The sequence below is a fragment of the Rhamphochromis sp. 'chilingali' genome, assembly GCF_963969265.1.
Source record: "Rhamphochromis sp. 'chilingali' genome assembly, chromosome: 3".
Classification (NCBI taxonomy): Eukaryota; Metazoa; Chordata; class Actinopteri; order Cichliformes; family Cichlidae; genus Rhamphochromis; species Rhamphochromis sp. 'chilingali'.
In genome coordinates, this window is record NC_137931.1 from 31,146,059 (window position 1) to 31,164,681 (window position 18,623).

At 40.2% G+C, this 18,623-nt stretch overlaps 1 protein-coding gene across 1 annotated transcript in view; it reads left to right on the top strand.

Annotated features, from left to right (window-relative positions):
- The window catches only part of naaladl2 (N-acetylated alpha-linked acidic dipeptidase like 2), a gene marked incomplete at its 3' end in the record, with an annotated part of 348,164 nt that extends 330,566 nt beyond the window's left edge, over positions 1-17,598 (top strand). Inside the window, exon 15 of the mRNA XM_080877950.1 lies at positions 17,358-17,598. Coding sequence (XP_080734076.1) covers positions 17,358-17,598 — 241 coding nt within the window. The remainder of the gene's footprint in view (positions 1-17,357) is intronic.
- Between the last annotated feature and the right edge of the window lie 1,025 nt (positions 17,599-18,623).

The following is an 18,623-nucleotide window of genomic DNA, read 5'->3' on the forward strand; positions in this document are numbered from 1 at the left end:
GTTTCCCTATTGATGAAGTCTTTGCAAACTGGAATTTTTGAATAGTTAGAAATATGCGTATTTGTTGACCGGCAGTGTTCTTTCCTGCCTTTGTTCACAAAAAATGCCGTTGAGGTCTTTGCGTAGCATTTTTGCCAGCTGTTATCAGTCGACTCCACTAGTAGGAATATGTGGTTTGCACATTTGTTGGTTTACAAGATGATAAAAAAAAAAAACTGGTTAAACACTGCTGTAAGGCATTATTAGTGGTCAAAAATTCCACAGGGATGAAAAACTACTTGAGCAAAGCTCATGTGAGCAATACTCGAAACAAGTTTATTGTGTTCTATCCTGAAATGAAAGTGTGTTTCTTTTACACATCCTTTTCCAAAATGTGCCTCCCTGTTTGTCTGCATGTGCCTTCTGTTGCCCTCTTTTAGTTGTTGGAAGTTGGGTTTCTGCATTTTTGATTTTTCCTTTGTTTTTTGTGAAAACTTTATGGCATGAGCAGAAATGTTGATTCTGTATTAACAAGTTAACTTTTTTATTAAAGATGATGAAGTGAACAATCAAATGCTCTGCCCTCCATCACTGGTAGGTGCAGCCAAATTGTGAACTCAACTCAACATAAGTGGTCATTAAAACCATAAAGTCCATATGACAGAGTGCATAAAATTCACACGCAGAACAAAAAAAATACAGTGTACAAATATTGTATTGACATCACTTTGGTACATCCAACCAAGGATGTCTAATTAAATTCCTGCCATTTTGACTCCTCTCATTGTGTCTCTTTTTTCTGTCTGGACTTTTAAGTTTTGTCACTCCATTAGTTTATTTGTTTAAAAGTTTTTTTCCTCAACCACTAGCTAGCAACCACTATCATCGCAGCACAAGGCCTAATGAACACAGAAGTATGTTCACTCCTAAGAGGCGGCGTTAAATCTAATCCACTTCAGTCCAATCTTTCGTTGCCATATCAACTCCTTCTTACATAACGCATTTCGATGTCCCTATATAACAAAGAGGAAGGTAAACGAGCATCTGTGAATGTGTTCTGTATTTATTTTGTTTAGGAATCCCTCAGCCGATCTTATTTGTTCTCGTTCGATCGGTCTTGAATGATCTGAACTGGAATTCATATGTTTAATAACATACAGAGAATGAGGCAGTCACATTGCTTGGTATATATACCCTGGAGTTATTTAAATTCATGACTTCATTTGAAAAGGTCTTCTGGTGAGCTGTCATTAAACAGATAATTAGAGAGGCCTTTATTAAATGTCACCTGTTTAGCGTGCAGAACTCTTCATTGTGCGTGTGATCATGAGAAATATCCCAAAACTGTACACATTGATTGTAGTGGTGGCCCAGTGCAGCTGAATGAAAGTGGTTCAATCACTAGCTTATTCAGAAAATCCTGGCAGGCAAAGAACAAGCTTGTAGGTTGCACCTGTTTGAACACAATGGCCTGTAGCCTGCATAGCAATGACTCATCTAAACAGTTCCCACTATGCCTGGGAAACATTTGGAACACGTGGCAACTCCGGAGGCCAAATCCAGGAATTCAAATTTGCTGATGAATAGAGCAGCGACAGTAAGGGATTACAGGAAAGATACTTTATCACGGATAGTCTAATCTCATTTCATTTTGGATAAGAGAGACCCTGTCAGCATTTGTAATACTGTAACACACACAGGTTCTTCAAATTAGCATCCTTTTGCTTCGATACCTTTGTAAGTGGGTAAGTCAGCTGTGCACTATGTTTATTCTCTGAACAGCTTCATGTTTCAGCTCCTGAAGCTTTTTACATAATCTTGTATTAACTACTTATTGACAGATTTTCAGTATTGGATTGTTTTTCAGCATTTTGGTCTTAAAGTTCTGATTTCTGTCTCTCCCAACATTTGATGTTATTGTTGCTGCTTCTTTAACTCTGGTAAGCATTAAATGTGGTTCTTGTTCTGAAGCTGGTAAGACTAACTTGTCCTCTGCAGCAGAAAACCTCTTATAGGAGCTGGTGCAGTTATACAAACCACCAAATTACTTTTGGATTGGCTAACCTTAATGTCGTTTCCATCTTAACGTGCATTATTCTTTTGTTTTTTGTGTTTTGTTTTTTAAATAGCAGAAAAAATGTTATTACGTTAAAGAACTTTATATACTAACAAATCCTAACATAAGTAGTCTCAGCAGAGTTTCTCAATATTACAGAGGCAACCCAACAAACACCTTTGAGGAAGAACTTTGCAAAAGTGGGGGAAGAATTTCAACAGGACGGGGAAAAAAAAGTAAAAGAAAAGAAAAAGAAATGAAGTGAGGCCATGTACTTGGAATCTTAGGGTGAGAGAGGAGCCAGGAGACAACAGACAATAAAAAGTGAGCAGGTTGGTGGGGTCAGTAACTACAGGTCAGAAAACGTCAGCCCACAGAGCCAAAGGTGCATGCAGAAATGTGCAGGGCGAGGGCAAAGTAGAACAAGTACAGTCTAGTGGAGAGAAAACAAGTTCTCACTGATAGTCACATACAAAATATAAATATAAAGTAAAGAAGAGGATGCCAGTTTGCTGGATAACAGCACCACCTCTGCAAAGCAAAATTAGTCTTAAACATTTTTACTAGGCAAGAAATTCAATGAATTAACGTTTAACTACTCTCACGTTTTAACTAAAAACGATTCCCTGTGACTCCTGGGAGCCATTTAAGGTGCTGTTTTTGTGTGAAAACTTTACTTACTATCCCATATGTGTTACTTCACTGTTTGGATTCCTTTTTCTTCTAAACTATAGAAAACTGTAATGATGTATTTTTTTTCCATCCCTCTCATTCCAACCAGTTGGCTGAACTCAAACTTTTGTCCTCTTGAAGTTGTAACTCAGTCCAAAATTAGATGACACAAGGAGCACATAGGTGCAGGTACACTCGTTAACACCCTTCTACTGGTGGTGGGATTTCCAATGCTCATCAAGGATAACTACTCCGTAAACCGAGGGGTTTTTTTGGTTTGTTTTTAGCGCTTTAAGTGTCTCTTTTTACATCGGCTTCACAAGCAGCTTCTGTATGAGTTGTAGGTTTTATTTTGCAGTTTTAGGTATAATAATTCTAACATTCAGAAAAGTTTATCCTCACTAGCTTTTCGTCAATCCTCACAAGATTGGTTGTGCAGTGCAGGATAAAAATTTACTCATGTACCCTATGCTATTTATTTATTTATTCATCATGATTCAATACTGCAGTCGATAGAAGCTGAGGAGCTGAAGCTAGCTACGGATTCAAAAGTCCATTCAAATGGCCAAGAGACCTCTTTTAACTTCAAACGAAGCTCATTTTCATTTAGACCTCCTCTGATAATATGAAAGGAAACTACAATGTTGTATTAGAAACACACAAATGCATCATATAAACTGGACCACACATTTAAACAACTTCTTAATAAGGCACATACCTTCTCCTGGAAAAGTTTGAATATAATAAATCGGAAAAGTATGTGAAGTCAACAAGTTCTTATAACTTCGCCAGTAGTGTTGGCACAAACCTGAATTTGAACTGCACAAGCCTCTTCATGCACAAGATAACGTTACGGATAAATCATTCACAGATGGATACAAGTACCTAACTTGGTATATACACTTTATATAAAATTGAAAATCAAAATGATTATCCTTTCCATGATTTATGTAAAAAAAAAAACAAGAAAATCATTTTTCCCCAGATAAAATAAATTAGACTTGTCTCCTTTAGTGATCTTAGTATCAAATCATACATGTTAAACCATGGAGAAGTTGACTTTCGTTGGCTTGTTTCTTTGTTCGATTTATTTGAAAGCTTGGGAGTAGGGTGTTTTGGTTCCATCAGGGTGCTGGGTCTTTTCACTCAGCATCCTGAGCTAATTGTGTATTATCTTGGTATCATGATGATTTAGATCCTGTTTAAACACAGTTTAGTCATGTATTATATTCTGATATATTTGAGTTTTGTGGTTTGCCTTCATTATGATTTATTCCCTGAGGTTGTGTGTTTGTCTCACTCCCGTGTCGCCCATGTGAGTCTGTCATGTCTTCAGTGTTAAGTTCACCTCCCCTCTGTGTGTCTTAGGTCTGCATCTTTATGTTTCCTGTTTTATTGTGACAGTCTCGTGTTCCATGTTCAATGTGTTTAATTTTGCTTCCCCTCTGGCGTCATCTTCATTCGTATCAGCTATGTTCCCCATGTCTTTCCACTCCCCTCGTCTCCTCTCTGTGTATTTAGCGTGTCAGTTTTCTGTTATTCGTTGTCACGCGATGTCTCCAGGTTTCCTCATATCCACCCCAGGTTTTCATGTTTAAAGTTGTCACATATATTTTCTAGTTTTCCCAGTTTGGGTTTAGTTTAGTGTCGAATTGTTTTGCCTCACCCTTTGTTTTGTAGTCTTTATCAGCCACAATAAACGTCTCGCCCTTAATCTCGTTAAGATTCCTGTTTTGTCCACGTTTCGTTTGTCTGGATTTGGGTCCACTACTCTCCACTTCAAGTTCAATTCAATTCAATGTTATTTATACAGCAACAAATCACAACAACAGCCACTTTATATTGTAAGGTTGACCCTACAATACTACATCCAAATATATTCAAGTAATACTAGGAGTCCCGGATGGGCCCCTTACACCTCTCACTGGAGATGAGGAGAAGGTGGTTTGCACGAAAGAGTCCGAAAGGGAGAGTGATGGAGAGCATAGATTTAAACCATGTGAAGCGGAGGCTGATTGGCTCACAGGTAGACGAGAAGATCATTGGACTAGGGTAACGATGTCAGTATTGCGATTGACAGTGTGGGAAACCAGTAGTCATGTAAAGAACAGAAAAGCAGCATAACAACCAAGAAAGCAGGAAGATCAGTGATTACAGATGTTCCTTATTGAAATTAGGCTAAGCTTCATTTAATAGTGATTAGACTAATGTTAGTCAAGAAGAGAAGTTAGTGAGGCAGGTTTGGTGTGTTGGCAAACTAGGATCCTGTATGGCAGTTTAAACTGATTCATGAACAAATTCATTTGTGACTTGTAGTATGTTCTGCACTGGAGCTATCCTGTGCTGCTCTTTCTAGATTAAACCAGCTGAGTTCACTAATATATAACCTTCATGAGTGACATAAAATCAATGTCATTTAATCTGTTTTCAAAAATATTTCAAAATATCAAAAAATAATTAACATATCATGTACAGACCAAATCGAAATTATTTTTAAAAAAAAACCCAGAACATTGCATTTGTAATATTACATCTATGTCTTAAATTTGAACTTGATCAAATTTCACTTGCTAAGCAGGCCTTACCTTTGAAAAGAATCTGTTTTCTTCAACTTTCTTGAGGAAAAAAAACAGTTCCAGAGTTTGTTTGTGTGCAATTTGGCAAATAATCAGCTTATGTTTCTAATATTTCTTGATCTGTTTGAAGTGTTGAAATTTGCACATTTGAAATTTTAAATTAATCTACACTTCTCAAAAAAATAAAAAGCAACTCAGTTCTCTGTTATGCAGTTAAATGAAAAAGAAACTTTTCACGGGTCTATGCAGTCCACTAGTACACCCGTACTGCTGCCTTAGGATTTAAGAAGGTAAGTACCAGCTATGTGCTTCTGATCAAATGCATCAGCAAATGTGACCACCTCTATAAAAGTAGAAGTTTTGACAGTTTGTTGGTCTAGCCTGCTCAGGTATTAGCACAATGCCACAAACCTCCCATGAGTGGACCTCCCAGAAAATTCACCCCAAGGTCAGACCGTGCTCTGAGAAATTGCACAAACCAACAAGCTAAATCTCAAATACTACTCAGCTCAACTGTCAGGAGGCGATGATGTGGGCTTGTTTTGTGGCCACAGGCATCTTGCAGTCACTGTGTGCACCATGAACTCCTCTGTAAACCAAAGTATCTGTTCAACAACTAAAGCTTAGCTGAAAATGAGTGACACAAAAGAACAAAGAAGTCAAGCGCACCAGCACTATGTTTAAAAAGAAAAGAATCAAAGTGTAGCAATGGGACAGATTAGATAAGTCCAGACCTTAAACCCAAAATGCTGTGGCAGGAACTTACATGACAGAGCTGTGCATAAATGAATCCAAACAAACCTGAATGAACTTGAAGTAACATTGTAGAGCAAAGGAGATCAAAATTCATCTTCAACCATGTGAGAGAGACTGATAACAGACATGGACCTACAGATGTTTGGATAATGGGGTCTACTTCCATGGATGGCACACAGTCCTGTGAAAACTTTCTTTTTCACAACTACTCCGACTGACATCTACTGAGAAGGAAAAAGGGATGTCTGCAGTGTGCACCGGGGAGGCTGTGGAATGACATTACTCTTTTAGTTATTGAGTGCCATGCCATCAACTGGAAGGAACAAAAGGCTGCAGCACATGAAAAATGAACTTACTTTGTATTTATTATGTATTAGATTTAATTACTTTTTAATTGCAGGTGCCGGAGCGCAATTCTGGGTCGCTAGCTCAAGCACCGGTTAAGAAGCTATCAAGGGACTGCAATGGTCACACTGATTAAATATTTTAGCCTTTTGTGAAATATAAAATCAGCTGTTCTGACAAGGTCAATATAACTAACCAACCAGACAGCAGTCGACACTGTCACTGTGGCCTTCCATCATAGTTGTGGTTGTAAGTAACCAGATCTGACTACAGATACAAATCAAACAAGCGCGATAAGGACGTGACCTTGACCTAGTTTTCACCTAAATTAAATCAGCCCGAGCTTTTATTGGTATCTTCCTTCAGAGAACATTTGAACATGATATCTTGAAAACTGTGGATCCTAGACTCCCAACAGACAGACAGACAAAGAAAAGGAACCGATTTCATATTCCTCCCTTCAGGGGGAGAATATACAGAAAGCTTTTGATTACACCCCCACTTTGGACCTTTGACTAGTGATCACATTGTAAAGCAGGACAACAAAAAGCTACAAATTTAGAAGACCATCCAAGAAGAATATACATACAAGTAACCCTCACACTAATAATTTTACACAGTCTCTAAATCACATGCAGTTCCTCATTTGGGCAGGCATGATTTAAATCCCCATTAGCCATGTATCTTGGATTGAGTGGATCCACTTCTTTTTCAAGTTCTTATACATATGGAGCAGAACAGCAATAATGCGACATAAAACTTGCTTCACAGTATTTCACACATATTTATTCCTTCTGACAAAAAAAGTGAAAAGGGGAATAATTTACAATCCACAGTGTTTGATTTTCCTTTTTCACCCCCTTTTTTTCCCAGGCGGCAGCTTTTCAGGGCAGAGCAGCAGTAATTCATTGGCTCTGCTCAGTGCATGTGCAAGAAAGTGAGCGCTCCTAGATTAATTGATGAATTTATTTTAGTCAAACTGTCCAGCTTAAGAATAAACACAATGAATCATATCAAATTACATTTACTTGGAGACAGCTGACCTTGACTGATAGTGAGGACTTTTCTCGCCAACTATATTTCTGTCTCGTAACAGTAACACCTCAGTGATGTTTGATTTTAGCATCCACACAGTGTCTGGGGTGTACACTGTCTCCCCCTGACACCTCTTTAGCTGTCTACTTTTCCACTAGATTCCAACAGAATAAATGGCTTCTGCTGTTCAGTGTTATTCACAGTTTATGGCAGTAATAGACATGTTAATTGTTCTAGACTGCCATTAGCATCCAAGCTAAAATTAGCTGCTCCATCATGCCTGGAAAGCATTAAGGCTTAATAGCACTCATTTATAAAGGAAGTTACCATTCACTCACAGGACTAAGACTATTAGTCTAAGAGTGCTAAACAGTCTTTAAAATGTTTACTTTGACAACATGAGGTGCATTATATGCAACCGAAACACATAATTAGGACATTTTGTCTGCTCAGTGAGGCAGTAATGCTAACTAAGTCTTAAAAATGTCTGTGATTTGTTTGTATGAGAGTGTTGCTTTCACATAGAAAGATGGAATAAGCATTAAATTGCCATTGAATTCCATACACTGTGTTTCTGCTATAAAATATCATTTGAGAATTTAGGAAGTTATTGCAGCCTTATGTCGTCTCAGTTCAAAAATGAACTTGGTCTTGAAACAGGAAAGAAATCCAGGATAATGATTAGCCCTGGCAAAGAGGGTGGGCTTATGTTCAACTCTAGGCATAATTTTTAATCCAATTGATAATCCAACTAATTTGCAACTGCAACCGCTACTTTGTAGCAGAATGCTGCTGTGTATGCATCACAAAAAAATCCCCAAACACAGCTCTACCACAATAACACAACACACACCTTAACATTTGCTTAATATTTCTGTTCTTTGACTATATTTCTAAGGGAAGGAAGTGTATCATGATGGTCTAGACTTGATGACTCACTGTAATAATTCTTTGCTCCACCTAAATGTGTCCAACATGATGACTGGAGCTCACACTCAGCGGTTGCAGAGGTACAATTATTTAGATATTACCCTCGATAACAAACTTCAGTGTGAATTACATGTTGATGCTTGAGCTAAACAGTCCAAAGACAAATACCTTTTTCATTATTCTGAGATGAGGTAATTATTTTACAGAACTGTCCTTGAATCTGAGACTCTTTTTTTTTTTTTTTGGTTGTGTAGGTTGCTGCTGTACAAATAGCCAATAACGTTGCATTGTTTGGAAATTTAACAACCAGCCCGTAAGTGTTCTTAAAAGATACTAGTATCTTAAAATATACTCAAAAGGAGACAAATTGTGTGGACATTTTAAAAAAAAAGCAGGTCCTTCTGAATTTAATGCGATAGCAGATAATCTGAACCATCTAGCCTGTAGATAATTTGCAATAGTGACTTTAGATTTGGCTTTTGAGAGACTTACATGGATAAACTAATGGAGTCCATCTGTCATTCACTCTATTGCTTTTACTATGCTCACGGAAAAGCACTTTGGATAACACTTTAACTGTGCTTCTTGTGATACTCTTTTCTCTCTAATCTGTATTGCAATTTGTGTGTGTGTGTGTGTGTGTGTGTGTGTGTGTGTGTGTGTGTGTGTGTGTGTGTGTGTGTGTGTGTGTGTGTGTGTGTGTTCCTGTCTAGCTATCTTTGTGAGGACCGAAATCTGCATTCTGCTATACTTGTGAGAACCAACAGTCACTTGTGAGGACACACAACCCGGTCCTCACATTTTTGAAGGCATTTAAAGGCATTTTTGAGGCTCAAAATGGGGTTTTAGTATCAGGGTTACAATTGGGTTATGGTTAGGGTTAGGCATTCATTTTTAATAGTTAGCGTTAGGGTAAGGAATTAGGGAAACCATTATGTCAATGAGGGTCCTCACTAAGATAGCTGAACGGGGTTGTGTGTGTGTGTGTGTGTGTGTGTGTGTGTGTGTGTGTGTGTGTGTGTGTGTGTGTGTGTTTTACACAAACTCCTGTGTAAGAAAAAACGTCTCCTATAATCATAAAATGAGGACAATCTTAAACCATGAACCTTAAGTCAATAACGTCTACAATAGCTGCATTATGAAAATACTTACGTACTAAAGTGCTGGAGAATTGATGCACAGGTTAACTCTGTTCACGCCGACGCAGAGGGAGAAGATCTGGCGTTCTGGTTCGACTGAGACGGCGCACTTACAGACCACCGTTACCCAGTTTATTACTGGCTAATATGCAGTCTCTGGAGAACAAGCTGTGCGAGCTTCGGGCACGGATCTCATTCCAGCGAGAGATGCGGGACTGCTGCGTGATCTGCCTCACAGAAACCTGGCTATCGGACAAAATACCGGACTCCGCAATACAACTGCCGGGGTTCTCTGTGCACCGCGCGGACAGGTCACAGGATCTTACTGGGAAAAGCAGAGGCGGTGGTGTGTGTTTCATGATCAACAACAGCTGGTGTGATTATGCGAACGTGCACCCGGTCAAATCCTTCTGCTCACCGGACCTGGAGTACCTGATGATTAAGTGCCGGCCATTCTGGCTACCGAGGGAATTTACAGCAGTGATTATTACGGCTGTTTACATTCCCCCACAAGCCGACACTGACCGAGCACTCAGGGAACTGTACAGCGCGATCAGCAGCGAGGAAACCGCACACCCAGAGGCAGCGTTTATCACAGCCGGAGACTTTAATAAGCGAAACCTGAAGAAAGTCTCACCAAAACTCCATCAACACATCCTTTTCAACACACGTGGAAACCGGCTACTCGACCACTGTTACACCTCTTTCCGGGATGCGTACAAAGCCCTCCCCCGCGCCCCATTCGGCCAATCAGATCACTGCTCCATCCTGCTCCTGCCCGCCTACAGGCAGAAGCTGAAACAGGAAGCTCCAACCCGGAGGGCGGTGCACTGTTGGACGGACCAATCGGAGTCTGCGCTGCGGGACTGTTTTGATCACGCGGACTGGGAAATGTTTCACGTGGCCGCCAGAGACATTGATGAATACACAGACTCAGTCTGTGGATTTATCAGGAAATGCGTGGAAGATGTCGTCCCATCCAGAACAGTCAAATCCTTCCCAAATCAAAAACCCTGGATTAACGGAGATGTTCGCGCGGCACTGGCGGCACGGAACACCGCCTTTGCCTCCGCGAACACATCGGACTACAAACACGCACATTACCAACTCCGGAAGACGATCAAAGCAGCCAAACGTGAGTACAGGGACAGGGTGGAGCAACAGTTTGACAACCCTCGGAGTATGTGGCAGGGACTAAACACGATCACAGACTTTAGAGGGAAAACCAGCACACCGCAGACCACGGCCTCCCTGTGTGAGGATCTAAACGTATTCTACGCTAGATTCGACACAGCGAACACCATGAGACCGGACAGTGTGCGCACCGCGGATGACGTCAGTGCGCACACTGTGTCTGAGGAGGATGTGCGGAAGTGCTTCAGGAAGGTGAACACACGCAAAGCTACTGGTCCGGACGGGATTCCCGGCCGCGTCCTCAGGTCATGCGCGGCTCAGCTGGCTGGAGTGTTCACGCACATCTTCAACCTTTCCCTCTCTCTGTCTGTAGTCCCAGCCTGCTTCAAAATGGCCACCATCGTCCCTGTACCCAAATCCTCCACCATCTCCTCATTGAACGACTGGCGACCTGTAGCCCTGACCCCCATCGTAAGCAAATGCTTCGAGAAGCTGGTCAGGGACTTCATCTGCTCTGCACTACCCGACTCACTGGACCCTCTACAGTTTGCATACCGCCACAACAGGTCCACTGATGATGCCATAGCCCTGACACTACACACTGCCCTGTCACACCTGGAGAAGAGAGACACGTATGTGAGGATGCTGTTTGTAGATTACAGCTCAGCATTCAATACCATCGTTCCCTCGAAGCTGGACAGGAAACTGCAGGATCTAGGACTGAGCAGCTCCCTCTGCAGCTGGATCCTTAGCTTCCTGTCTGACAGACGCCAGGTGGTCAGACTGGGCAGCATCACCTCATCCCCCATCACACTGAACACTGGTGCTCCACAGGGGTGTGTACTGAGCCCTCTCCTGTACTCACTCTACACCTACGACTGCACAGCCACTAACAGCTCCAACATCATTGTGAAGTTTGCGGACGACACTACAGTGGTGGGTCTTATCACCAACGGTGATGAGACGGCTTACAGGGAGGAGGTCAGCGCCCTGACCCACTGGTGTCAAGACAACCATCTCACCCTCAACGTCGCAAAGACAAAGGAGTTGATAGTGGACTTCCGGAGGTGCAGAGAAGTACACACCCCCATCACCATCAACGGCGCTGCTGTGGAGAGAGTGAGCAGCTTCCGGTTCCTTGGTGTACATCTGGCTGAGGATCTTACGTGGTCAGTACACACAAACAAAACAGTGAAGAAGGCGCAGCAGCGCCTCTTCTTTCTCAGGAGACTGAAAAGATTCGGCATGAGCCCCCGCATCCTCAGGACCTTCTATCACTGTGCCATTGAGAGCATCCTCACTGGATGCATCACCACCTGGTATGGCAACAGCACCGCCTACAACTGCAAAGCTCTCCAGCGAGTAGTGCGGTGCTCTGAACGGATAATTGGAGGTGAGCTTCCCTCCCTCCAAGACATCTACAGGAAGCGCTGCCTGAGGAAAGCGGGGAGGATCATCAAGGACTCCAGTCACCCCAGCCATAAACTGTTCAGACTACTTCCATCAGGAAGGAGGTTCTGCAGCATCCGGTCCCGTACCAGCAGACTGAGAGACAGCTTTTTCCATCAGGCCATCAGACTGCTGAACACGTCATAGACACCTCAGCTTCACTACTGGAACTTTAACATTATGCACTCCACACTGTATATAAATGCCACTTGTTTTGCACATATTCAACTCTGTATATTTTATATATTTTATTATTATTATTATTATTATTATTTTTTTTTTTTTTTTTTTTTTTTTTTTTTTTTTTTACTATTTAATTTGTAAAAATGTGTATACACACACACACACACACACACACACACGTAGGAAAATATTTAGTATACACATCCAGAAATGCATACACTATTATATATTGTACATATATTTATTAGTTTCAGGTTGGCCATTCTTGTATTTTGCTCGTTTGTGTTGTTGTGTTTGCACATCTCTGTTGCTTGTGGGGCTCGCACACAAGAATTTCACTCGCATGTGCTGTGCCAGTGTGCCTGCACATGTGATGTGACAATAAAAGTGATTTGATTTGATTTGATTTGATTCATTCTGTTCACTTTGCTGTTTATTCTTAAAGCACTTGTAATGTCTTTTCCATTAACATGCAAGATAATGACACCTGGCTCCTTGTTAACAGAAGTGATAATAACCACAAATGTGCGCACACTATCACTGGGAGGTCTGTGAAGTCCTGCAGCCTTAAACTCAAAGTGTGTGTTTGTCTCTTGCAACCGCACATGCAAAAATTCTGAACTTTATATTTGGTGTGATGTTTTTTTGCTTGGGTTGTAGAGAAAATGATTCCACCTCTTCTGATTAAATTACTACAAGGATCACCAGCGACAGTGAAAGGCATGTAATACCAAAGAGGAAAATCTGTTCCAGTAACACAAGGTTTAATCAATATAAAAAAGCGTAACGTGAGGAAAACCAACATGTACAGTACAGCTGATAGTCTCAAAATTAAAAGGAGAAAATGTCTTTTTTTGAAGAAATTTAAAAAAAAATCTGAATTAAAGAAATTTGGGATTGAGCCTTTTGGAATTTCCTGGTTTTGCTGTATTATTATTGCAACACAGCCTGAGGGCAGATTGTGATCATGGACACATGGACGTAGCTTCTGGATCTGAAAAATTAAACCAGTACATAGGAGACTAAAAACGTGTATTCCATATGAAGGCCGCAAGATGCTGCAAAAAGACTTTCAGTCCCAAGTCTAGAGAAACACAGCTTTCTGACGTCTCCTCTGTGAACACTTTCCTGCTCAGTTTATGGGCTCAGTCACCTATTTTGGTTATCCTAAATAAATAATTAAGTCTGTTTTGTTATGCTATTTTTCGATTGTGGCTCAAGAGTTGGCAGTTCGTCTTGTAATCGGAAGGTTGCTGGTTCGAGCCCCGGCTCCAACAGTCTCGGTCATTGTGTCCTTGGGCAAGACACTTCACCCGTTGCTTACTGGTGGTGGTCAGAGGGCCCGGTGGCGCCAGTGTCCGGCAGCCTCGCCTCTGTCAGTGCGCCCCAGGGTGGCTGTGGCTACAATGTAGCTTGCCATCACCAGTGTGTGAATGGGTGGATGACTGGATGTGCAAAGCGCTTTGGGGTCCTTAGGGACGAGTAAAGCGCTATACAAATACAGGCCATTTACCATTTTCACTAATGGGAGTTATCTGGCTAATTTATTGTTGATCAAAAGTCCTAATTTCCTTCGGGATTAATAAAGTATTCTGATTCTGATTCTGAATAGCCAATAAATTTACAGTCAGACCCACCGTTCTTCATTACATCCATTTTTTGTAAAGACAGTCCTAAACTCAAGGCCTTAAGACAGGACTATAGTGGATGATGTCACATAGCTACATGCATCTTTTATACTGTCTGTGAGTGTTATATAGTTACAATATAAAATACTACAGACAATAGAAAAAAAATCTAATTGTAATCAATATCTGGTGACCACTAAACCAAACCCAGTTCTGTAGATACATCCAGAAACAGTTTTTGGAGATACTTGACAGATAGAACACTTCATCTTTCCCAGTTTCTGTCTTTACGTATATAGTTCTGGGAATCCATCAGCTGATAGTTTCTAAAACCAATTCTTTTTTTCAGGGCTTTCAGAAGTACGAAAATCCAGTAGCTCAGCCATGATAGTCCATGCCATAAAGCTCCCAGTTTACGGCCTTTGTGCTGTGGTTTGGAACTCTGATTCAGTAGAGTGGTGGCAAATTTTACGCCAATGTCCCTCAGAACTGGGCAAGCCCACTCTGTCAAACACTTCTGCCTCCTTGGATGTGTCATCACTTACAGTTGATCAAAGACTATCTAAGAGGGTAATGAGCTTTTTAGAACAGCTCACAGTTTCTCAAATGTTTGTAAGTAAAACTGTATGGCTACTGTAGGTGCTTGATTTTATACACCTGTGGCAATGTGCTGTGCTTACAATATCATACATTAATTGAAATAAAACTAATCATAATACCAATGTGGAGGAACTCGGAGGCAAAACAACTGGAAAGGTCTCATTAAAATAACAACATAGAACATAACATAAGTGTGATGTGAACTAAAAACTGGGCGGAAAAATGTTTGTCAGATATACATTTGCTATGCTGGTGAAATTGAACGTTAAGAGCTTTTGGGAGAGTATTTATCTTTACTAATGAACATGATGAACGAGTCAACACTTGGAATATCCTTTTAATGCTGTGAGCAGACTTAAGATGCTTTCAATGTTTAAGCCAAAAAGTACATTCCAGGTAAAACCCTTACATGATCTTTTAACTTTGGGAAAACGTGTTGAGTTATGCGTAGGACAACTTTGACTCCTTCTAACGGCATCGGCAATGGTAAGAGTGAAACATCAGTCGAGTCCAGTCAAACTTCCTCTTTCCATTCACTCATGTTACATTTATACCCCAGGTGTTGATTTAAGTAGAATTTATCTGAGGCACTACATGCAGTAACCCCCACTGACTGGCCGATTAAACCAACTGCAAAGCATCAGACTTGGGTGGAACTGTAACTGATTGATGTTGGCTTTCAAGTTTATTTTGACTGTAATATCACTGGGACACGAAAGGAGGTGGCGGTACTAACTGTGATTAAGGATTATATGAATCACTCAGATCTCGAATTCCTCCAGAGGAGGAAAGACTTTTCCACTCCCTCCCTTCCACAGCCACTCATGGGGTACAGTACATTGAAAAGAAAAGGCCTGCAGCTCATATAGACATAAAGCTGCAATGTTGATATTAAAACATCAAACTCAGGACACAAATCTAAAGTTAGTGCAGGGCAATCTCCACACATCATATGCACAATTATTTTAACTTCTCTGCCAATTTAACTTCTATCACTGCATTAGAGAATGCTTCCAAATAACAAGACAAAACAAAAAAGTATGAGGGAGGTTGTAATTGACTTGAAAGGAAAGTTTCGTTTAGTAGTAGAGTAGTTATTGCTGGCCAGATTTTCATACTAAGTCACTGCCAAATATTTTGACACCTATTCCAATGATTTTTGGAATATATCAAAGTGTCTCACATGCAGGAGCCAAATTTTACATTTTGATATTCCATGTATCATATATTCTATGACCCTATTGTACCTTTGTAAATATTGCACCTAACCATCCTTAACTTGGAGGAGAAGCGTCACTGGTGTCATATACTGGTTTTATGTTGTAGAGCAGATACAGAATCTTCATAGCACTCTGACTTTGAGTCTAAATTGTGTACTGAAGGTCAATGCTCCTTCACACCCTGCAGCCCACGACCTGTGTCTTAACACATGAAGAATCACTCCATTTACTTTTTGAGACTGGCAGTTCAGCCACTTTAAGAGAAATCAATGTACTTGAGCCCCGAGGAGCGCAACACTCCGCAGTCACTGCCTTTCTGACCTACAAATGAGTATTCTGCTACCCTCAAAGGCTCATCTCTATTTATATACATGCTTTGCTTTAGGTGTGTGGCAGCGAGTAGCAAATGTGACAAAACCACAAAGAGAAACAGAATGCAATTGTTTAAGGACAGTAGTTTGTGTTTTATAGTACGCTAATGAATTTCATGTGACAAAACGTTTGATAATTCTGTTATTGTCGTGACTTCTCGCAAAAATGCAAAAACATGACATGCAAAATGGGCCGGCCTAAAGTGCCATCTTGTTATACACAGATCCACGATATCACATGAGGTAGAGCTCTGTGGTGTTGATGGCAATGAGCTTTTCTGTTCCCAGGGAATCTCTTTCATCTTTCCCAACAAATCAAACAAAAACCCTGTGCCAAGTATAAAACAGCATTATGTTGTTATGCTTACTCTGTGTGTCCCTATAAAGACTTATGAAAATATATGAAAAAAATATGAGCTGTCAGCACAATGAGTGCTCCATTTCATTGTTACTGTTCAACACAGATGTTAAAAATCCAGTACATCTGGCAGTCATCTAGAATTAATAGAACATTACATTATGTATGTAACTAGCATTTGGAGTTTTAATGGGCTTGCTCCCACTTTTACCAAATTTATATCCATGTTAAAAAGATTTTATGCCTTTAACTAAACCGGAATTACTTGAAAGACTAACTCACAGAACGCCTCTTTACTGCCTGTCTTTTTCAGTTTTTAATTTGTTGTAAAAAGGTTATTGTTTTGATGGCTGTTGCTTTTATTATTATTATTATTTCTTTTTGCATTTTGAAAAATACAAATATGAAATGTGCTTCACAAATAAAACTGCCATACTGGATAAATGTAATCATTAATTTAATTGAATTGTCGTGCTACATTCTGCTATTATGAACTTAGATGTAACTTCAGATAAACTAAAGGTGCACATAGCAGCATTTCAGACGTATTCTCCACGAAACACCTGAAGATATCACATGACTATTCATGCACACGTTTTCATGTTAAATGCATAAATGCACAGCAGCTGCTCCTCTATAGAGAATGAGCTCAGCAACCCCTGTAACTTTTTATGTTTAATTAACCACTGATGGTGAATGCTGATGTTTCTGTTGTCTTCCTGAATCGGTGAAAAAGAAGTGACTGATTTTACTCAGTGAATATGGTTGTCTGCACCAAAGTTCCCAAAGTTATTGCCTACCACTGAGCTTTAGACTGGGTAGGCCTGGGGGTCCTAAAACGGATTAGTATGGATGTTAGATATATACATTTTAAAACATGCCTGAGGTATTTAGTGACACTCTCTTGTCTTTATGTCCTTCAACAGGAATCTGTTATACAGCCTTCCAGGAAAGACTCCTCAGTTTTCCATCTTGAAGTTCCCTCGGGAAGCTGTCCTGCCTTGCAACATCCCCAGCAAAACAATCAAACACAACTCCGCAAACAAAGAAGTACTTTTCCATAGCGCCACAAACCAGTCTCTGTCTCTCATCCTCAGGGCCATCCAGTCAGCTGAGAGGCTTGTGTGCTTTGGTTTGGACTTGTTTGAGAATTATTCAAGTGAATGAGGATTTTTGCTGAAACGGACGTAACTGGCACATATTAAATTAATTACGTTTAATTCAATGCAAATAGCAGAAGACAGCTGATCTTCTAACCAATCTTACCCATCATACTATAGTCCTGAAAAGGGTTTAAGGTCATAGGAAATCCATCTATTGAAAAAACAATGCTCAAAGACATTGGAGCTGCCATTCCATAGTATCACCAGTCTACAATGTGTAAAGTATAAAGGTGTTCACTTCCACACCTCTCCAGTAATTAGTGTCAAACGAATGACAGCGATATGCAGTTCATATTGTAGAGAGACATTTCAGAGACTTGACTGATGAATGTATTGAAACAAATTTAACACACACTAGGGCTTATACATGCATATGATGCTTAGACAGTGAGGTTCTTTAAATTGCAATAAATTCTCTTCCAGTGAACGTAATAAACAGCATTAGTACTTTCTTAGTAGTTTACACCAGGTATGTAATTTGTGCCTGAAAAGTTTTCATCAGGAGCAAATCCCTGCACAAGATTACGAGCTGTAGACACATTACTAAAAGCTGTTGTAAAGCCAGTGGGCAAAAATGGTTTGGGTCAGGGTAACTTTGACAACCTTGAAATCTTGTTTATACTAGAAAACAGTTAACTTTGCACTCACTGCGAGCACAATTGCTGGGACAACAAAATTTGGGAAAGCTGCTCCCTAAAATGTTCCAAATCCGATTTTTCATTTGGCGTCAAACCAAATACTAGCTGCCCAACCAAATGGCTAGTTTGCTTGGTTAATTAAAAAGCAGCCAATATTTTTTAGCTAATCCAGAGGCCTTTTTCTGTTTTATTAAAAAATATTATAAGAATTAATAATAATTAATTGAATGTAATATAGATTTTGCCTCAGGATGCAAACAGTTTATAAATAAAGTTTTTGCTTTGGGGCAGGGGAATGCAACGTTAGCATTAGCAAAGTTAGATGCAAATTGAAATATTCTTAAAACTCAGCTCTCCGTGTGGCTTCGTGTAGCAAAAAGCCATTCTAGTA